This window comes from Plecotus auritus, assembly GCF_963455305.1.
Source record: "Plecotus auritus genome assembly, chromosome: 9".
Classification (NCBI taxonomy): domain Eukaryota; kingdom Metazoa; phylum Chordata; class Mammalia; order Chiroptera; family Vespertilionidae; genus Plecotus; species Plecotus auritus.
Genome location: NC_137783.1, coordinates 7,185,842 through 7,209,554, shown reverse-complemented (window position 1 = coordinate 7,209,554; position 23,713 = coordinate 7,185,842). Strand labels below are relative to the sequence as shown.

Here is a 23,713-nt window from a genome sequence, read left to right as displayed (position 1 = left end):
CCAATAGTTTTTCCTGTTTTGGAACTTTGAGCAAAGGTGTCCATGCTGACTGTATTTTTCCGACATGATTCTTTTACTCACCGTGATCTGAGATTCACCTGTGCTGGTGTACAAAGCTCTGCTGCCCTGACTGCCCCATAGGGTTCCACTGCGCACATATACTTCATTCGCTCATTATACCGTAGATGGCGTTTGGCTTTCTTCTTCCCTTCTTTTTGGTTATTACAAATAATGGTGTTGTGACCACTCCCTACAGGTGTCCTGGGTGTATACAACACACGAGTTTCTCTTAATAGCATAAATCCTGGGCTGTAAGCTATGCCTGTGTCCAACGTCATAGATAATACTGTTCTCCGAAGCGGGAGGTGCCAATCGACACGCCCACAGCAGCAGATGTAAGTTCCTGTTGGCACAATCTCTCCAATTGTTGATATTTTCTAACATTTTAGTTGCTGCCAATTTGGTGGCTAGAAAGTGGTATTTATGGTTTCAATATGCATTTCAATGTGCAACTGATGAAGTCGGACATCGTTTCATGTTTATGAGCCATTTCCCTGTCTTCTATGAAATGCCTGCTTGTTATCTGCTCATTTCTCCCCACACTGCTTACGTCAGATCTGCATGCAGGTGCTCTCGGTTATGTCCGTATGTGATGATCTGTATCCTATTCATGTGGGCTCATTTTTTCACTCTGTGGCATGTTTGGTAAACCAAAATACTATCAATGTAGCCAAATTACTTTGAATCTATTATTTGCTTCTCTATTGCCTTGTAAAAGTTTTATAAATTTAAGTTTCCTATGTAATCCTCTAATCCACCTGATTTTTAAGCCTGGTGGAAGGTAGAGGTCCAATTTGTTCTTTTCGTTTGTGAAGAATTACTGGTGCCCCATTTATAAATCACCCATCTCCCCGCCTCCCACACACATTGTTCTGCAGTGATGGCTGTCCTTTTAAAAATCAAGTTCCGCCCTAACCGGTTTGGCTCAGTGGATAGTGTCAGACTGCAGACTGAGGGATCCCAGGTTCGATTCTGGTCAAGGGCATGTACCTTGGTTGCGGGCACATCCCCAGTAGGGGGTGTGCAGGAGGCAGCTGATCGATGTTTCTCTCTGTCCCACTCGCTTCCTCTCTGTGGAAAATCAGTAAAATATATATTTTTTATAATCAAGTTCCTGTACACATGTGGATCAGTTTCCGCGCCCTTTCTTCCTGTTTACTCATCTACTGGTAATCTCTGTACTATTTCCGCATTGTTTTAATCACTATATTTGATGTTAGGTTTTACAGTTGAGGAGAGTGCTAGTTTCCTTTCACTCTTTTTTAGGAATGTCTTGGATATCCTTGGTCCTTTGTTCTTCCATTTATATTTTAGGAACAACTTGTCAAGTACCACAATGAAAACCATTGAGATTACTTATTGGAATTGCATTAATTTATTACCCAATTTGTAGACAGAGTTGAGACCTACATGATCTTATCCATCACAGTCTCTCCATACATTTAGGTCAGTAAAGGTGGTTTTTTTAAATAATCATTTTCACATTAAAAGGCTTACACCTTTTATTAAAATTCATTCTTAGGTACTTTATATTTTGTTCCTACTATAAATTTTATTTAATTATGTTTAAAAAGTTTAAAGCCATTAGTGCCTGTAGCTGGTGATTTGCATATTGCTTTTCTTCTAGCAATTTTGATAAACTCTCAAGTCTTCTAATTTGCCTCGCAGGCTCTTTGGATTTTCATAGACAATCTGATCATGCAATGTTAATCCATTAATAGATGAGTCACATTAATTGATTTCCTAAGACTAACCAATTTGCATTTCTGAGATAAATCCAATTTGGTTATTTGTTATATTTTAAATACAATGTTAGATTTGTTTTTCAAAAATGCTTATTTTCTTACTAGAGGTTGCAATGGGATAGATATATATATATATATCAGATCAAATTTAATAACTATGCTATTTAAATCTATGCTCTTAATGATTATTGATTTTATCTTCTGCATGATCTATCAATTATGAGGAACGTGTGTTAAAATGCCCGTTATGTTGGTAGATTACTCTATTTCTCCCTGTAGTTGTGGTCATTTTTTTCTTTATATATATTTTGAGGTATACTAGCATTATTAGTCACTTAGGTGCATACTTAAGCTAAGAATCGTCATATCCTTCTGGAAAATTAAGCCCATTGCCATATATAGAGGCCCTATCACTAGCAATCTGGGGCGGGGGGAGTGGGTTTAATATTAATATGGAGAAACTTAAGTTCAGAAAAATAACCTACCCAAGAACATACACAACTAGTTGAGACTAAACTTTTGTTCTCAGATTATATATGTAATATTCTTACTACTATATCATGTTTTTTGAAATTCAAATGTTTTAGAATTTTGGATTATTGCTAAATAGGCCAATTGAGAAGATAAATATATACTAAAAACTGGTTCTAGTAGAAAAGTTTCATGCTCCGTTAAAAAAAAAATGCTAATAGAAGAGAGGACTTTTTGAACAGCTCCCTATTTGGGGGAAAATGTCAGGTGAAAAGAGAAAAAGAAAATGTAAAGCCACCAAATCCGGCTCTGTGTGGTCATCAGAAAGTAGATACCATTACAGCACAGCTCTGGTTATTCAAAAAGAGGATAAGAATCGGCATTCTGAGAAGACTAGGAAAGGATACTTGCAAAGGGACAGCGAGAGAAATAAAATTGTAAGATTTCAAGAAACCTTAGGGGAAATAACCGATTTCATAGCAAGAAAACACAAAGGCTTATTTTTTAAAAAGCACGGTATAATCAATGCAAAAAAAAACAATCAGAAGTTTTGATTAAAAGTCCACAATGTATCCAGTGTCTAAAAAAGAAAAGCTACATATATATGCACATCTGTATATATACTATATATGTATATAGTTAAATACACATTGTTTTTCATCACTGGTAGAGAGGTCAAGATGGACACTCACTGCAGGCTAATGAACATGGCAGAACAGACGTGTGCTGAGTGTGGTTATCACTTAGGAGGCATGATGAATGTACTGTGAGCAAAAAATCATGAAGTTCTATACTATAACAAAGTTCCAGTGAACCATGTATCAGTAGAACAAGGCCAAGGACATCTGTACAAGATTTCATTAACCACAATGCTTTAGAGTGACAGTCTACACACCCTAACACACAAGGACTGATTCAAAGCAACCAAGAGTTAAAGGTCGGAACCCAAGTGGGTGGCTTTGAAACGCGGTCAATGGGAGTTTCACCCACCATTTTGTTTTGCTTGGATCTGTAAGAGCTGATGGGCAGGACATCTTGTTCTAAGCTCTACCATGCTTTCCCACAAACAAGCACCACCAGGGACTAGATGGCAATGCTTCACCCTTGCTCTGGCCATGCTGGTGGGCGACAAAGCCTCCTGTCTGCCTTGACCTTCCATTCATCATTAGCATTCCGTTTCCAGCCACATCTCCCCACCACTTCACATGTGAATAATCTCCCCTGGACTGCATGGCTGTAACAGTGACCAACAGGACTAATGACAGCAATTACACTGCCATCTGTTCAACAAAACGTGCCCTTCTAGGAGAACAGCCACAGTCTTAGTGCATTTAGTACACAGTCACGAAATTAAAATGACATGTGGGAATCAATACAAAATATTTATTTTTTCAAACCACAGAATCCGCCCCAGAGCCACACTATAAATTTCCCAGAATTGTAAGCTGTTAACATTTTCCTAAACAACCCAGTCCAACCAGAAATGAAGATAATTCCCAACCAGCAAGGGTACAGGGTCTTAATGTGCCTCTGATCAGCATTTTCTGTAATTCTCCCACAGCCACATCAACACAAGCAGAAATAGTATATGCACTTGTGCCACTCGGCTGTGGAAAGAGGCTCAAAACAGGGGCTTGGCCAGTGGAGGAGGGAACATGTCAATGACTTAGTTCATAAACAGCAGGGACAGATGAGAAATTATTTTCCTTGGAAAATAATAGGGGTTCTTTCACATACAGGGTGGGGCAAAAGCAGGTTTACAGTTGTGAGTATGCGAAAGAATTTCTTTGTAATTAATTACTGTAGTATTAATTATGGTAGTATTTTCCACACAAACAACGGTAAACCTACTTTGAGGCAAATTTCAACAAGGTAATAAAAATAATAAGAAATCCATTTCTCCAGGAACTACTATGACCTCTATTTTAACTTCTGATAAACATAAACTTCATCTTATGCAATCACATTGAAAACAGTAACACAACAAAAACGGTCCAATCTCTTACAGGTGTCAGTCACAGAATTCACATTCTGATCTTAAATTTCAAAGCCCCCTTAAGAGGCCTAGACTTGGAGTAAAGTAAACATAATACTCTGAAACTCAATGAGACACCATAAAAAAATCAACTGAAAACATCCAAACAGTGACTGGATAGCTAACGTGGGTTATCTTGTGTTGGTTTTTTAGTTGTAAGGTTTTTTAGTATCTCAGATTAGTGTATATTCCTAAAACAATGTTCAGTTATTTTAACAATAGCTGCTTATTAAACAACTAGAGGCCCAATGCACGAAGATTCGTGCAAGAATGGGCCTTCCTTCCCCTGGCTACCGGCACCGCCTTCGCTCTGGCTGGAGCCGCCTTTCCACCTTCCCACGCTGCCCAGAGGCCCAGAGCGGCTGGTGGCGGTGCGGAATGCCTGTGTCGTCGCCATGGCCCTGCTCTGCCCCTGGTCGCTCAGCGCCCGTGCATGCAAATTAACCCACCATCTTTGTTGGGTTAATTTGCATAGTCACTCCTGATTGGCTGTTGGGTGTCGGGGAGGTACAGTCAATTAGCAGGTTACTCTTTTATTAGGTAGATTGACTTTTGGCTTAAGGGCAATAACTCTTGCATGATAATCATGAAAATAATTGTAATAAAACAGAGTAAATACAGATGAAATTACAGCCAGCCTCCATAAGATGACGAACAACCTGGAAGGTTACCCTGGGAGAGTAAACGGGTTTATGAAAGACTAGGATACAAGTGCTCCTGCTCACTTCATGCCTGCAGAAACCATCGTGTCCGCTGGATCACCGTACCTCTGCTAGCGCGTGTGCACTGACCGCCACTCCCAAGTCCTCTTTGTGCTGAAGGACACTCAAATCCCTATGCAGTCAGTACAGAATATTGCAAGGTGATGTATGTGCAAACTCTTCCTGAGGAATACTTTATGTGTGCAAATCGGCAACCCGACGGGAAGCATGGAACAGGGGGACTGGCAGCCTGAGGGGGCTGCAGTGCTGGGGACACATGTGCAGTGGTCACAGCCGTGGGCATCCATTCTTCTGCAATCTCTCTTACTCACCAATAGGTTTTCATCCTGCACCCCAAAGAAATGGAGGGGAGCTGCCTCAAACTTGTAAAAGGGACAGGAACAATATAAAATGTAATAACGCACAACTCCTGCATCCAGGTTGGTATTTCTTCTCACGGATTCTACATAAGAACTATATGTGTCAGGGTTTGCTTTCTGCCCCACAAGAAACAAAGTAGCTGCTGGGCTAGGGTACAGCTGTGACAACAGAGGGCATCAAATGACAGTTACTGAAGATTTGAGCCAACTTTAAAGTAAGTACCGTCTCTCAAAACCATTATCATCTATTTACACTTTTTCATGCCATGACTTCAATGTGATTGGACTGGCTTTCTTTTGGAGGGTTTAGATTTAGGCTGCACACACACACTAGTCAATTTAGCCAAATCAACTTGTTGACAATCGACCTGCATGTACAATTTTCTGACTTGGGCCCCACAAAAGTCAACTGGGTGGAGAAACTATATACTATACTGGCAAGAATATAGGTAAACATGAGAAAATACTTTCTGGCAAACAATGCTTCATCAAAACAAAAATGGAGGACAAATCTTATTTCTTCTCGTGTTGCAAACTAAGAATTTAGCTAAGAACCCCAACTAAATAAGCAAGGTCAACTTTGGCTTGAACTAAAGAAATGGGTTCTTCATACTGCAATGTACCTCGGGGGTGAAAATGAGAAACGACAGGTCACGTGCGCCAGGAGAATGTGTAGATTCCTCCTACAGGGCCTTCCCTCTGGCTTTGCAGGACCAACCCTGACCCGGAGCTGGCTACAGTCACTGCCCAAAACTTTAGAGAAACTAAGTTTCGCAGACTTTACTCTGCCCACTTTTTGTTTACACATATATTATAATAATAAAAAGAAGACAATATAAAATATTTCTCCATTAACTTAATAATGCAAAAACATCCAAAAGTTTTAATGCCAATTCACATCATAATACAATGCTTTTATAGGGAAAGTTCTGTTGTTGGCCAAACAATAGTCTCTCCCAGAAAAGCATTTGGGTATATTATTAAATTACTGAAGAACCTATCAACATTTGTTTTAAAAATCCAATTTTATTCCTGCAGAAGTATTATTAAAACCACTCAGGAGAGACTTTAATTGCAGGTGTTATTTATAAGCCTGCAACAAGCAGTCCATTGAGAAAGTAAAAGTTGGCCTTCATGGTAAAATGGAATTTTTCCTTGATACTAGAATGTTACTGGTGCAGCAAATCAAACTATTCAGGTCATAGGTAGAGTCCGTATATATTCTTACAGTAATTCAGTGTTCAGCAATACAATACAAAATACTCACAGAATGAGTCTAACTCAAGTCCTCCACAAAATCTATCAACTCTGGTTGACGAGTACTTAGAAAAATAAAAATCTGACCACCTTTACTTTTACTTTTCTGAGTAATAATTTTACACAGAGGACTTCTATTAGATGACTTACTTGTTCCTAAGATCACACTTCTCTCTCTCCCACCCCCTAAAAAAAGGACCAACTGAATTGGCAGAGGCAACTCTAAAAAAAATCCTGCAAGTCAGAAGTGTGACAGTATCCCTAATGTCTTCTTTTTCTGCTTCAAGTTCTCTGAAGAGGTGACCATTAGTCTGACATAGCCTAATAGACTCAAGCATAATGCTCAATTTAGAGTGAAGCAGAATTGAGAACAAAATTTTTTCCCATTTGCCACATCTTCCTATTTTTCTTTGCCTTTCAAGAACAGCTAGAATAAGCTTCAGTCTAAACAACTAAGTAGCACTGTGCGTGTAGAAAAACAAAACACAGCTTGGCCACAGCTGGAAGGGGGCCTCGAACACAGCAGTGCTACTTCTCTTCAGACTTAGATACAATGTTTACAACATTGAAAGGGGAGCTTTATTGCTGAAGTGCTGGCCACGCCTGGACTAGCGTGATGCCAATACTACAGCAGCTGGTGAAATCATGTTAAGTGACAGAGGGAATGGAAATGTTCTGTAAGAGTTGGTCCCTGACATTAACATGAATATGCCGTGGTGAAGCGGGGGCAATCTGTCCAATAAGTGACGTTTCGTTTTCCCACTCACTCAGCATCCTGCTATGAAGCCAATCCTGACACCTTGGAGGGTTAATCCATGATACCATAAGCTTTTTCAGGAAGCATCTGTGAGTTTGACAACATGGTCACAGAGTTGCAAAGTGCACGAAGCTCAAGGCACAGAGTAGAAAAAAGTTGTGAACTAATGGGTGAGAAGGGATAGCAAAAGCAGAATTAGCATTTTCCTTTCACAAGACTTTCTAAATCTAAACAAAGACCAACTCTTTTAAAGGAGTTTGTTTTGGTTAGGGGTGAAAAATACTGTATTGTAATGATCTGCTTGATTTTAAAGCTAAATGTATCTTGATGTGTGAACTGAATATGCCGAGTGCCAAGTCCACAAATGAATAAAACAGTGCTTAAAAAATGCTTCTGCTCTTATATTTTTGGAGGAAGCTGCTGATTTGGGCTGCCAGATTTCACTTAGCAACGGTCACTTTTCAAGATGCCTGTTCCTCATGGATTAATAGATTTCATTAAAAGATTGTCCCATTTCAAAATCATCCCCGAGTCTAGCAGCAACTGACAGGTTTTTTTGTTAAAATTTTGTTTTGTTTTTTAAAATTACAAATCAAAGAAGTCCGACATCCTCTTCCGAGAGCAGCCTTGTGAGAGCGCCTGAGTGCAGGACCCGCTGTGCTCGGAAAAGTCTCTGCAGCTCCAGTGTGTCCTTGTGGCAGGAAGGAAAGTACATTCAACACAGTCACTATCTGTACCCTCTGGAACTCGCACATGCTGAGGAGCTGTCTGAAAAAAATCATCAGAACAGGAAAGAGTATGAATAGCAGATAGCACTTAACAATGGTAGGACCTGCCTATGCACATAGTCCTCACCCCTCTCCCAATCGCCCAAAAGGAGGTTTTTGAAAAAGTGGCTTTGAGCGGAGTGAAAGGGGGGCTAGATCATCAGGAGCTGAAGCTGGGTCACTGTCCCACTCCAGGCGACTACAGAATCTGGCGGCCTCTTGACAAATGCCTGAGAACCACCAGCAGCAGCTGGACCTCATCTGGGCACAGCTTGCAGAATAGTCTGTCCTTGGTCACGTACAGTGCCTAATGAGCCCCTATGGGTATCACTATTCTCACTGCATGGCCACTGCCGGTGCCCATCTACATCACAAAACATCAAAGACGGTAAGGAACACATTACTTACTATAAGCCAGCTCATCCCCAGCTCTCTTCCGGGACTGGTCACCTCTGGGGATTAAAAAAGGAAGAGTGAGTCAGCAGAACTGACTGACATCTTCACATACCGACAGGAGAAATGGATTGACATAATTGATAATGGAAGTACAGCAGACATTTCCATTCTAAACCAACAACCTATTTTAACACATGTCAAACTTACATAGTAACTGACTATTCTTAGCTAAATGGTGCTGTCTTTTAAATATAGAAGGCTATTAAGTGAAGGAGAGATTATCTACAAAGATAGTTTATACTGGGTTCTAGAAAGTTCAGACAAAATGTCTTTGAAGACTAACCTGGGTTTATCAACATCCCTCGTGACCTTATACTAGGGCAAATTTCAAATATGAAATAGAAAGGATAATTCAAAATCTTACCCTAAAAAGCTCTATTATGAAACTGAAAACTGCTTAAAGCTTTTGAAAAATCTCAGAATCTCATTAATAATGAATATGAATACCCTTCTAGCAATAGAAGAACATGAACCTTTACACACATTAATGAGTTCATCTTCAAACACCGAAGAAATTCTAGTTCCACTTTAGAGATTAAAAATCATAGGTTCTGATCAGGTCCTATGCTACCCATAAATGCTATTTTCGTCTCTCTAGTTTCTCAGACAATAATTCAGACAAATGACTAAAATATCAAAGCCATGAGTAATAACAACCAATTCACCAGCTTTTAACTCTGGCCAATACTCTGTCCTTGGCCACTTTTCTTTGTATGTTCTCCCTAGTCTACAACACTAACCATACAGGTGCTGTGACTTGAAATACTACCTATACCCAATTGGTCCCAGATTTCCATCTCCAGCTCTGCACATCAGACGCAGGTCCGAAGGCCTCATCATCACCAATAATTTACACATATTGCCAATGTAGCCTGGCCAAGATGAACGCTGCTGACTCCATTCCTCTCTCAGTCTTCCTCAATAAATGAACATCCACCCAATTCCTCAGGCCAGAATCCAGCTCATCCTTGATTCCCCTCTTTCCCTCACTCTGGAAACATAATCCAAAATAAACCAACACTCATCTACTCCACAGCGACAACCCAAGACACTATCATCTCTCCCCTACACAACTGCAAGTCTTACTATTAGTCCAGACAAGAGCCAGAGTGATCTTATGTAAAAGCACAAATAAGATTATTTCATGCCTCTGATTAAAGCCCTTCAGTGGGTTTCCATTACAGTTAAAAATCAATTCACATTCACTCCCCAGCCCTGTGAGATCTGGCCCTGTCTACCGCTCCATCCTCCTTACCTAGCTCTGCTCACTTCAGCCACTCTGGCTCTTTCTGCCCCTTAGACACGCTGGCCTTTTGTACTTGCTATTTTCTCTGCCTGCAATACTCTTCCCCTAGTTAGCCAATGGCTGTCTCCTGAGCACCACTTCCCTAGCTGGAATGTCTCCTCCCTGGAAGGCATGACATTACCAGGTTAGCTGGAATGCCCCTCACACAAGCCCTGGTCACTCATTCTCTCTCCCACACTCGGTTCCATTTTCTTCCTAACACTTACTATTTGGAATAAATTGTTTACATGTTTATTATTTACCTCTCTACACTGAAGCACAAGCTCTGTAGAAACAGGGACTTCGTTGCCTTGTTCACCCAGTACCCCAGAACAGTGTCTAGCACATAGTAGGAAACAAGTATCTGCTGAATTAACAAGTTAGTAAATAATTCATAAATAGCCTCTACAGATTATTAAAAGGCTAGCTCAAGTTAATTATTTTCTGCTTCTGAACAATCTTAGTCCAGACAAGAGCCAGAGTGATCTTACGTAAAAGCCTAAGTAATTTCCCATTTTCTTTCTCCGGTTTTTGCTCAAGACTAGGGAAAAGAAAACCTCCTGCGAGGCTGGGTGAGGAGTCTTAATGACTGGCCGAAAGAAAGCACAATGAAAGGCCCCTTGTTTTCCTCCGGGCTGGGCATTTAGAGGAAAATGTGCACAGCGTTTAGCATGTACCAGCCTCAGGCAGCTTAGAGAAATCTGGATGTTAGAACAGATATTCTAATGCCACTTTTCAAAGATCTCTGTTGTGAACACTATACAAGCCAGCTGAGTGTCTTATATTATTACTATTTACACTAGTATTGTCACAGCAGTATTCACCAAATATTCTTGAAACAAACAGGTTAAAGCTGATCAAAAGGAAAATGTAGACTTTCATATCTGGAACCTCACATTTCCAGCCCCCAAATGCCAAATAAAAACTGAACATGCAGGAAATAACAGGAGAAAAATACAGATGTGAGACTGACAGGGGAAAGGAAGGTAGTAGAAAGGCTGCCGAAGACATTATCTAACGTGGCCAGCAGGGAAAGCTATGAGCTGCGCTCCAAACCAGACCCTGCTCCTAAAGGGAAAAGCTCCAATCTAGAGTAACCCTCTCAGCCAGAAGACCACCAATACCCCTACCTATAAGGCTCTATTTGTTTCAGAAATCCAGGTACCAATTACTCAGAAAGTCCATTTTGTTTGCCCTTAAAAGCTATCGAGCAGCCACTATGAAGAGGACCACAGGCTGGTTTGAATGAGATACTCCATCTCAGGGCATGTACGTTAGACGTTCCCAAATGAGCTTATCTTCTATAATGCAATATGACAACAACAGACACCGGTCTGTCTTCCCTGACAATAATCAATGCAATTATGCAGGAAACAGGTAAAAAGGAAATGTTGCTCTCAGCTTATTTGTTCATTCTAGCTTTGAAGTAAGTCCACATTGTATTTCCATGCACCTGAATATCTTTCACATAACTCCAGCTCAAATGAGAAACTGCCCATTAAATGCAAAAGAGGATATATTTACAACCCTCACACATTATTTCAAAATATTTCAAAGACTTACTCTGTGCCACCCACATTAAAGCTGTGTACTGCCTATTCAGGACTCCATACATCATGTAAGTGGAACATAATCTTAAATGAAAAAATAGTTTGCAAAGCTGAACAGGAATTGTGGTTGATAAGGCATCCTATCCTATATAATAAAGAGCTAATATGCTAATTAGACCAGATGGTGGAACAACCTTCCGGAACAACCAATGGGTGGGGCCGCAGGGCCAGGAGGCAGCAGGGGCTGCGACGGGCTGAGCCACTTGCACGAATTTTGTTCATCGGGCCTCTAGTAAACCATAAAATGACCGCTCATATCAGAATAGCCAATAACAGAATTCTTGTTAAGATAGCCTGTACTATATGCTTTGTTTTTTGTTATTGTTTTTTTGCATCGGTGGGTACAATTTCTTCTAAAACAATTCTAGCCAAATACTGATCAAGGAAGGCATCACAGCTGGCGGGGCAAAACGTGGAACAAGAGCTGAAGTGCAGGCAGACTCGCTCCCAGCGGCTACGTGCAGGGTGAGGCACATCCTTTCTGCCGGGCTGGGCCAGCTCAGCAGCGGGGCGGAGTGAGTCCAAGAATGTCGGCTTGGGCAGGGCCTCCTCTGTGCTAAGCATTCCTCAGAATAATTTATGAGGCAAACCTTAAGTCTCACAGTAAATGTATAACCAACTGCTAACTTAATTCTAGACATGGCCCAATTCAGTCTGTGAAATAAAACATTTTAATTTCATCACCTCTTGGAAAACTAACATTTAAAAATTTCAGGCAGAAGGTGTATGAAAGAATTCCACTAAGAGAAACAAAAAATCCAAACTCAACTCCAAGGCACTTCACTGAATATGATCAACTTGGCCTTGGCAAAGAGTGCCATGTTAGTCCATGTACAACAAGGGCAATGTTGCATAAAGCTCTTTATGGAGTCAGTTACTTATCCCCAGCAAACTTTACAGTCCTGCAACCTACTGTCTTATTCCAGTTCCAAAATTAGGGTTAGGAAATGTCTCTGGATGTGTTTAAAGAGTTGCCCCCACTGCTCGGAAAGGTAAGTTCAAGGTGTTCAGAGAAGTTCACAAGAGCTTACTTCCTAAACTGCTTCACAGAGATAAAAGCTTTCAGAAGGCTGTTTGTTAAAGACACCAGTAAGTTCGTCTCTAAAATTAAAAGCAAACATTCACTAAAACATGAATATAAGCATAAAAGACTTCAAATTTATGGTGATTTCCCCCCTCATATTACGGGGGGTGGCGTGGGGAGGAGAAAGGGGAAACATAAAAGGTATACTCAGATTATTCTGTATTTATTTTAAAATACGTAAGGAAAAACCTTTAACTAGAATTCAAAACACGTGAGCCAGAAAAAGACAAAACCTGACAAAGTTAGTTACACAAAAATAAATAAAAGCTTCTCCATAACTTAAAATTAAAAAGAAAAACCAACACCATAAGTAAATCAAAAGACAAACAAAAAAATAAAGTCTTATCTCAGGCAAAGAATCAATCTTTTCACTATAGAAAGAGCTTCTAGAAACTAAGAAAAAACAATAATAATCAAATAGAAAAATGAAAAAAGGACATGAACAGGCAGTTTACAGAAAAATAGAAACATGAAACTATGCTCAGCCTCACCCTTAACAAGAAATGCAAATTAAACCAACCCTGTGAGGTTGGCAAAAATCCCAAAGTTTAACAACATACTTCACATGCAAGGCCATGAAGAACAGGCACTTTCAAACTCAGCTGGTACATATGCAAAACAGACAATCCCCTATGGAGGGCAACTTGGCAATATTAATCAAAATTACAACTGCTTTTACTTATGGACATTCACTCTCCAGATATACCTACAACAGGAATAGAATTATACATGGACAAGGCTATTCATTGCAGCATTCTCTGCGATAGCAAAAGGCTGGAAATAATTCAAGTTGCCATCTACTGGGGACTGGTTAAATAAGTTGTAGTATATTTACACAATCAAATGTGTAAGAAATGAATAAAAATCAAAACATATTTTGTATTTTTTGTACATTAAGAAAAACACTGGAAGGAATCGTAAGAAATTTTTAAAAAAATAATTACCTAATGGGGTGGGAGTAGATTTGGAGAGAGAGGGGGACAAACCTCTCAGAGTGTGTATTTTTTATCCTCATTTTGATTTTTGAACCATACAAATATATTAGCTCTTCGAAAATGAATAGGTAAAACTACTATGGCATTAAATGGCCTCATTCCGTGTATGAAAATAATACTGCTGTTAGAAATGTTACAGTTAATGTCAGGAAACACGTGACCACTGAGTATCAGAGAAAGAAACTAGCTGTTTACAATCCATTCCCACTGGCCTTTCCTTCCCTAACTTGCTATAAGAAAGTGGGGTGTAGAGGCCTCTCTAGCCATACAGCTTCATTGAGCCTTTCCAGTGAAAACTGACAGTGATTACACAGCGCCCCCACTACCACATGGGCATAGATGCCACCAGGACAAAATGGGGAAAATGCCAACCCATGGGTCAACAGATTATCTGCTTTATTTCCTAACCTGTGCTGAAACCACAGACTTGGTAACAGTGGTCTTGGTCAAGACCAATATTCTGAGATTTAATTTGGCCTCAATGATCAACTTACCACTACGTGTGGACACCACTATGCCTAATGAGGAAACCAGCTGTCTTCCTTTCCACAACTTTCTTGCTTTAATGCCATGGATCCAAATAAAAGAAGATATATAAAAATGTAAGAGTGCCAAAACCGGTTTGGCTCAGTGGATAGAGCGTCGGCCTGCGGACTGAAAGGTCCCAGGTTCGATTCCGGTCAAGGGCATGTAAGTTGGTTGCGGGCACATCCCCAGTAGGAGGTGTGCAGGAGGCAGCTGGTCGATGTTTCTCTCTCATCGATGTTTCTAACTCTCTATCCCTCTTCCTTCCTCTCTGTAAAAAATCAATAAAATATATTTTAAGCCGAAACCGGTTTGGCTCAGTGGATAGAGCGTCGGCCTGCAGACTGAAAGGTCCCAGGTTCGATTCCGGTCAAGGGCACGTACCTTGGTTGCTGGCACATCCCCAGTAGGAGGTGTGCAGGAGGCAGCTGATCGATGTTTCTCTCTCATCGATGTTTCTAACTCTCTATCCCTCTCCTTTCCTCTCTGTAAAAAATCAATAAAATATTAAAAAAAAATAAAAATAAATAAAAGATAAATAAATAAAAAATAAAAATATATATATATATTTTAAAAAAATAAAATAAAAAAATAAAAATGTAAGAGTAAGGATACTGAAAATACAAGGTATTATGCACCCTTCAGTGATGTGGTAACATATACGGTATTTTCCCATAGGGAATCACAAAGTTTTTATATAATTTATTGTAGTTGAAAAGATACACTTCGCAAGATTTTCTGGGTTATAGTCATGATACTGAATTGTACATTTTAGAGAAATTAGCAAAGTGTATATGTCAAAACCAAGGAAGATAAACATCTGGCAACATTAAAGAGATACCTTCTTTTTTAAGAAGAAACAACTAGAATTTAGGGCAAAAGTGAAAATAAGAAAGAGAATCTAAAGCCTCTTTATACTAGTTTGGTCATAAAAGTACCTATAACTGATCATAAAATTCCTATAATGCTTTTCCAAATGTTCAGAATATGAGGATCAAAGTTTGAAGAGCTCTTGGAGGCTGCCCAGGTAACTGCCCACCCAGTGAGAAATTCCTTCTTCAAAATCCATTTAGTGAAGAGCAGCTTCCGTAAAATCAAAACCCAGTCTCAACATTGCAGACGTAGGTAGCCTACCTCTCCCGGGAACAGCCTGACTCTTGTACAGTTATTTCCGTCTAAGAACCTTGGCATCCCTCCCCTGCCAAGCCAAACTGGCCTAAGGAAACTGACGTTATTCTGTCACAAAGGGAAAAAAACTTGCCTCATAAAACCATTCTGCATCAGTTCTCTTTGAAGTTTCTGATCTTGAGCAGCATATTCAGAAAGTTCAGATTCCACCGCCGGAGGGAGAATATTTGGAATAAATTTAGAAAATAGAGTTGGAGCCATCTGAACCCACTCTGTGAGGGAAGGAAACAATCCATTAGGAAAATCATGGAGACCAATTAAATTAAATATATATTGAATTCTGAGTGGGGGGCATTTGGAGGGAAGAGACTTGGTGGAATAGCATTTGTTAAGATGATACACTGGACCAAGAAGAGAACTGTGGGTAGTAATAAGTAGACATATAAAAAAGAAGTCCACAAAAATAGATGGGAAATTAACATTTAACAAGTGCGCTGGAAACTAGTAAGTTCTTTTGAAGAAAGCCCTATTTTGACCCATGCTAACTATAGCAAATTAAATATATGTAAACAGTAAAAGAAAATAATTATATTGTTATTTAGTTATTTAAAAAAGATAAATGATCAAGAGAACAATCTAAAGAAAAACATTTAAAATTAAATAAATAGACTTAGAGAAGTCTAAGGAAATATCTGCATTGCTGATTAATTCATACTTTTATTATGGAGCATTTTTACAAATCACTAAGACCAGATAAATGAAAGACAGGACTAAATAATTTACAATAAAAAATAATAGAATAAAAGTCTTGTTAATATTCACAAAAACTCAAGTTAAATGAACACAATCTCTTCCCACTGCTCACTGAACTCTAACTGTAAACAATGCGCACCGGTAGCAGGTGTGCGATGAAACCAGCACGCTCCTTCCTTGTTGGTGGCCCTAACTGAGCACTGTTACCCTTTTGGGTTCTTTTAATGTGACCTCTTCAAATTTTCCCTCTTGGAAAACATCTTAGCTGTGTACCTCGAGAACCATAAAATGTCAAAGCTCTATTTATTCCAGTGAGCTCAATTTAAAAATAATAATCTGAGTAAATATAATTCTAAATTTGAAAAAAAATTACGCTAATGCTGTGCAATGCTGAGTCACTGATAAGTAAAAAATTCAACAGAACAGCCAAGTTAGAGATGGTAAAAAAACACACCAAAAAAACAAATAAATAAGGACCACTAATGACACAGGGGCCAATCCACTCACTCCTTGTTCAAACTCATGGCAAATGTTCCCAATCATTTCCCTCCATCTAGCTCAGCTCAAACATGGTTTAGAACAGTGGTCGGCAAACTGCGGCTCGTAAGCCACATGCGGCTCTTTGGCCCCTTGAGTGTGGCTCTTCCACAAAATACCATGGCCTGGGCGAGTCTATTTTGAAGAAGTGGCGTTAGAAGAAGTTTAAGTTTAAAAAATTTGGCTCTCCAAAGAAATTTCAATCGTTGTACTGTTGATATTTGGCTCTGTTGACGAATGAGTTTGCCGACCACTGGTTTAGAAAGTCTCAATACAGTGCTCTGGGGAACCACTAACCTATCAGGGTGAGCTGGCAGGAGTCAAACAGACCTGCCCTTTTATGCAACGCCAGGCGGTCATTAAAATACTTATGAAGAAACAAAAACAGTGTGTGTATGAATGAAGGAGGGCAGGATGGCACGGCTACAACTGTTTTCAAGCTGAGCTTCTAAAGACCCAATGAAAACACACCTAAAATGGTAACAGTCATCAGCATCTCCAAGGATTAGGGCCCAGGAATCCAGAGTTTAGAAAACCTTTTTGGTTGATCCAGATACATCCATTATACAAAGATCAGCATGTGAGACCACCACAGTAAAAGAAACTTTACATTTAAAATTCAACTTTTACTGAGGATTCTCAGAGGGAAGGGGAAGAGGGCAGGAAGAAATTAACCAAAGAACTTACACGCACATATGCATAACCCATGGACACAGACAATAGTGCAGTGAAGGCCTGGGGAGGGGGTCAATGGGGGGGGTACATCTATAATACTTTCAAAAATAAAGATAAATTAAAACTCAAAAATAAATAAATAGATAAAGTTCAACTTTTAAAACATTTTAACCTTAATCGTCAGGTGAGTAAAACTGTTTTAATAAACCAGGAACAAATATTTTCAATAAAGAATTATTTTTAAAAAATAATAAAATAAACCATGAACACAATAGGCAAGACATGTAAATGTCAAAATATGTTTAATGGTATCTCAGAAAATGCCTAGGGTTACAAAAGGCTAGTCTGTGATAAAATTCACCTTTTGAAAAGGGCAATTCTCAAATACAGAATTCTCTTCACAAGTAATATGAATCCTATTATAAGAACTCAAACTTAGATAAAATAGCATTTAGATGAACATGTATCTATGAGTCTTTCTACCCATAGTGATTACTTTCATTCTGCAACTTGTTACTCATGATAAAAGCCAGAGCTTTTATGATAAAGCTACCTACTTAGGAGGTGTAATTTAGAAATTTGTCAAACTGCACTTGGATGCCTTCCAAACTAAAATAAAATAAATCATTCATAACCTAGTACTAAAGGACAAATCCATGAGCCATTTCACCACATTTAGTAAAATGAAAGTCAAAATTCTGAGAAACTAAAAAAAGAACATCGGTTTATTGGGCATATAAAATAATATATTTTTGCTACTTTATATTAGCACTTTATACAAATAATTTGTTTAAAAATTATGAAGAATGGAGCAAGACCTGGTTAAATTTAAGTAACATTAAATTTGAATACTGTTTAAAGTAGAAAAAAGTATTTGACATCATATTCCACCTCCAGTACAATTTTCACAGTTTCCATTTTTAGCAAGCTAAATTCTGACATATCTTTTAAACTAAGCAAACAATCAAGCCGCCAATTAATATAACCACTGAATCCAACTGAATAGTAACAGTTCATGTTAGCATGCTTATATTATCAGGTACTGTGTTAAGCAATTTAGATCAGGTCTTATTTCATTGAATCCTCAAATGACAAGAGTTTCACAAAAAGGTAATTAAAGTAGTCCTCCTTCCCCGAGGGGAATACATTCTAAAACCCCCCAACTGATTGCTTGCAAGTTACATAAGAGGCCAAAGAAGATGGCGTTATGAATTTATATGTCCATGCATAATACCTGTAAGTGTGGGACAGAAGCGAAGGAGAAACTCCCTAACAAAAAAGACAAAGATTAATGCCAGACAGGAGTCAATTTTATCTAAAGTGTCTCCTACAAATTATTTCTTGTATTTCCGTCGGCTTTCACTAGAATAGAGATAACTGCAATGGAGTCCTTTGTTTACATTTCACAGTGATGAGTACCTGCTCAGTATTTTTTGCCATAACAATCCAAATACCATTAGGCCTCAGAAAACACAGGGAGAAACAACACTGTCCTGCTGGAGAGGCATGGGACTACCACAAACAAGTGCAACCCCAAAAGAAATGATGTAGGAGTTTACCTGGTCGGAGAGTGTACAGGCCTTTCACAATATTTGCCATAGTTGAAGGTGTGACCTGAAATGGTGTTGACTGGGCTTCTAAAAGTAAAGCTGAAATAAAAAGACAAAATGGGATATAAAAATGATGTAACACTTATTGTCAAGGTTCCTCTTCCTATTATTATTTCTCCCAAAGATGGAAGAGTAAACAAGTGCAAGAAATGAACGGCCCAAGAGGACAAACTGAGAGTTTATACACTGAAGACTGTTTTTAAATCCAATGCAACAGAGCTCGATCTAACAAGTAGTATGTACAGGTCTGTTGAAATACTAATGGAAATTATTCAACTCATGGAGGTTCTGAAACAAGTAAACCTTTCTGAAAGCACTGGTATTCATGGTACTTAGTGAGTAAGCTGAAAGTGCTTCCTATTATGTTCCTGATTCAAAAAATGTACACTTGGGGGAGGAAATGTTCTGTAATTCTCTCAATCATCTCTTTCCCCCAAATCACCATAGTTGAGGCTCTTGGAATTTTCCTGAAAGACATATTATTGGTAATTTTAGTAACTGCAATCATGGAGTCAGATTGACTTTCTGAGTCAGTCTGACTTCCCCAAATGCTACAGCTGTATGTACTTTTTTAAAAAAACTAAAGATAATGGCAAGAGAGATCACGCTTGCTCATCCTTCTCACTTTCATGCCTCTAGTAACCATAGAACCCTGAATGTGACAACAGAGTCAGTTTTCTTTCAGGTTATCCACTGCAGGTCAAAGATTTTATTAGAACACTTTAAAATAAATAGAAATAATTCTTCTAGGTAACATCATTAACAGACACAAACGAATTCCATTATTTAGTGGATGCAAAAGATACTCATGACACAGAACAGTTCATTTTCAATTTGTCAAAGACCTGCCATTTACTAACCAAAATACTCCCTAAAACATGGCATCATTTTCCTGTATGCCAGGGTTGTAAAATTGGACAAGCGGTTTCCTTCTGTGCCTGCCTTTTTTAAAATGGAAAAGCCATCTCACTTGGCCAACAATGACCTCACAGTTTCAAACATACAATGTGAGTTACACTGAATTTATATGAAGGCCAAAGGTGCATTGTTCAAGTTTATCCTTCGGATTTTATCATCAGTAGACAGCTATAATTTTGAATGGCATAGATAAACTTTAAAGAGACAAATGTTAATTTAAGCACTATAGAAAATATTTTCAAAATATAATGTTTAAAACGGAAATTCTAGCCTGGCCAGAGTGGCTCAGTGGTTGAGCATTGACCTATGAACCAGGAGGTCACGGTTCAATTCCCAGTCAGGGCTTGATCCCCAATGGGAGATGTGCAGGAGTCGGCCAATCAATGATTTTCTCTCATCATTCATGTATCTATCTATCTCTCTCCATCTCTAAAAATCAATAAAAATATATATTTTTTTAATTTAAAAAAATGATAGATCCAGATGAGGGAAGGGTTTTTGCACTAAAGAGTAAAAATCAGAGAGGATTCTGTGCTACACCCCAAAGATATCACACCGAGCTCCTTCTAGAGTTACCAGTAACAAAGTTAGGGGTGAACCCCCTGATAATATTTACTCCATTGCTGCAAGGGGGAATGGTAGCAAGTGTCAGGCCAGATATGAAGGCACTGTCCAGTAACGGGGTCAAGCAGCTCCCAGCTCACTGGGTGACCTTCAACTCACATTTTCAATTCCTCATGCCTCTCTCTATAGAACTGGGCTTCAACACTTTTTCTGCTGTGCCAGTGCTCTCTGATCAAAAAATTATGTATATCATCGCTAATGTTATCTCACCCTGTAAGCTAAATTACTTACGCATTAGGCTGTAAATGTGCTTTTCTGCAACATGTTCCGTAAACAGCTTTATAAGGTCATCTTTTAAGTCTCTGTTAAGTTTTGTTTCGATGTAAAACTTATTCTGAAAGGGAAAATAAATTATTTTTTCAGTGCATCATTAGGGGAAATGATCAGTCTAAAACTGAAACACTAAAAATAAATTATTTTAGGAAACAACTCATAAAAGCATCAAGCAAAACATAAAAATGCAATATCAAACAACAAAAAGAAAGCCCTGCCCTATTTATATGTCTTTCTGCCATGGGGTTAATACTTAAAAGCACATAAAAATGAAATGCAATGAACCATACACCTCCAAAAGAACATGGAAGATACCTGACATGACCTAGACAGAGATCATGTACAGACACAAGGAACCACACTGTATGACAAGCACTTAATATGCCTTTTGAAAGGTCCCCATTTATTAGTGATCTAGGCTGAAAGCAGGTATTGAACATGCACTGTTGACTCCCCAACATACGCTCCATTCAATGCTTAGTCTATGCCATTCAGCCTATGGCATTCCTTAGAGATGGTCTCTGGTTCAAAGATAGACACATGACCCAAGATAGCCCAATAACTGAAACCCAGGCTCGAGTGAAAAGTATCTTACAGTCATCTTACCACCATGAGGAGAACATGGTGTGTTCCAAGATGTTGTGTACCAAAGAAAGAAAAAAGAACCTGAGTCCTTGGTGACACTTAAACCACAGATTCAGCAAACCCTAGAGATTGCCTTATATCTGGATTTCATTACAAGAGCTAATTCTTTCCCTTATTTAAATCACTTTGAATCAGGCCTTCTATTTCTGGCAGCTAGAAGCATCCTAATAAGAATGACTGACGAGTCAAAAAAGATTGAATTTGTTCATGTGTAAATGTTAACTCAATGTGTAGGAATGGAAAATGCAGAGGAACATTAATTCTTAACACAAGAATTCTCTCAATTCTTAACACAAGTTTTATTTTTCTCTTTAAAAAATTATAAAAATAATATGCACATGGTTAAAAATTAAAACCATGCAAAAGGTTACACAATAAAAAGAACTGTCCCACGGTAGACCCTGTCCCATTCCCAAAGGTCCTATCCTACACTAGGGACACTTTTAAATAATCTTTCTAAAATACTGCTTACGTAATATGTGGATATGCTTTTTTCCCTAATAAAGAAGAAAACACTTGCTAATGGAGAAATATTACACACTGCTTTGTATCTTGCTTTTTCACCTAATATCTCTTGGGGAAGATTTTTCTCTAAAATAACATGGACATGTCGTTATTTTTAACTGCTTATTTTTCAACTGTAATTATCTTCAATAAATTACTTAAATAATAGTCCCTGCTGATCATAGAAATTTCTCCCAGTGTTCTGTTTTGGTTTTTTTTTCTAGTTGTTAATTTGTGGTGGTTTTTGTTTGTTTTTTTCAGTAAAGTATATCTTATAGAGAATAAATAATTTTGAAGACTGGTATAAAACATGTAATCTCTATGCTATAGAATATAGGATCAACCTAAACATCCCATTCCTTAAATCTAATAAACAAAGAGGAATTGGGATAATGATTTTACTCCATTGGGATAATGAGCCCCTCCATTCAATAGGAACACTAACATTAAGATTCTACTACTTTAAATATTTAAACGGGGGGAAGGACTAATCAACAGAGTCAACAGACTACAAATTATACTCAAGGCATAATTTTCCAAATGAAAGAGATCATCAGAATGGAAGCCAATTTTATTGTTCTATTTTTTTTATAGAAAGATTTACTTGGCATTCATGATTTTAGATACATGTATTCATTCTCTTTTTTCTGAGGATAAGAAATCTTTCTTATACATCTTTATTTTCCAAGAACAATATCTTCCATATGGCAGAAATAAAACAAATGCTAATTGGGTGGTTATTGATATTAATGCCTAATTGTCTACACAGCAATATTATTTATGTAATTTTAAAACGGAAAATTCTTCTATGCCAACCCTATCAAACATTCCTAAAATAGATTATTTTCTATTTCTACCATAATATATAGTAAAAGAAAAATAGAACATGCTTCACTCTCAATACTCGGACCAGTAAACCAAGCTCTAACTTACCATATATATGAAAAGAGGCACAATGCTCTGCAATGCTCCCATATACTGTCCAAGAGCTATATTAAATCTTTCAATATAGAGATCTGGAGGGCTGGCCTGTGAGAAAGAACAGAAATGTGACCATTCTGGGAAACCAGGTTTAAAGACCTTCTGTCACAATCTAAAATGCAAAGGGCTCTTCTTACAAGCTTAGAATATGTAAGGGATCTCTCCTTCTAATTCAGCTTCCATTATGGAGTACTTAAACGTTTGGTGCACACTAGTGCTTTTTTAACATTTTCTTAGTCTTCCTAACTGTCTGCAAATTGCATGTTATTTCCACTTTACATATGAAGCAACTGGAGCTCAAAATATTTAGTCCCTTGAGTATATATATAGTCCCACAGTTAACAAGCCCAAGAGCTAAGTCTCAAACTTTGGTCAATCTGAGTCCTTTCATCTACTTACATTCCTAAAACCTTTAGAAAAAAGTTCACATTTCCAATTTAGGGCACACTGTTTACCTTTCCATTCATATTCTGCTCTTCCTCATGCACAGCCCAGCACAGCAAACATATGGAACTGCTAGCAGTTACCAAGTATTAGTATGCTGTCAGGCTTCCTTGAGTATTTTCTACTTGAACAAAATCTTTAACACCACCCCCTCAACAGATTCACCTGGCTACTTCTATTTATCCTTTACGATTTATCACTTCCTCATAAATATCTGGGATATATGGCCTCTCAACAAGGCACCATCACACTTACTCACTTCTCCCACTATCCCTAAACTTCAAGTCCTTGGAGGGCAAGATTTATGTCTTATCTTTACATCTCCAGTGCTGACCACAGAGCCTGGAACATAGTAGGTATACATAAAGGCATGTCTTGCAAGAACAGAGCTTTACTTAAATCTAAGTAAAGCTTTACTTAACTGGTTGAAATCTAACCTAGCCTTTTTAAAATCTAAATTATTGCCGAAACCAGTTTGGCTCAGTGGATAGAG

General features: G+C 38.4%; 1 protein-coding gene across 1 annotated transcript in view; it reads right to left on the bottom strand.

The window, feature by feature from the left end:
- Window positions 1-2,773: 2,773 nt before the first annotated feature.
- CACUL1 (CDK2 associated cullin domain 1) overlaps window positions 2,774-23,713 on the bottom strand; it is a 48,207-nt gene continuing 27,267 nt past the window's right edge. Inside the window, exons 4-9 of the mRNA XM_080640468.1 lie at window positions 22,729-22,824; window positions 20,605-20,707; window positions 18,781-18,870; window positions 15,390-15,528; window positions 8,582-8,625; window positions 2,774-8,174 (exon numbers count right to left, since the gene is read on the bottom strand). Coding sequence (XP_080496594.1) covers window positions 8,134-8,174; window positions 8,582-8,625; window positions 15,390-15,528; window positions 18,781-18,870; window positions 20,605-20,707; window positions 22,729-22,824 — 513 coding nt within the window. The 3' untranslated portion in view covers window positions 2,774-8,133. The remainder of the gene's footprint in view (window positions 8,175-8,581; window positions 8,626-15,389; window positions 15,529-18,780; window positions 18,871-20,604; window positions 20,708-22,728; window positions 22,825-23,713) is intronic.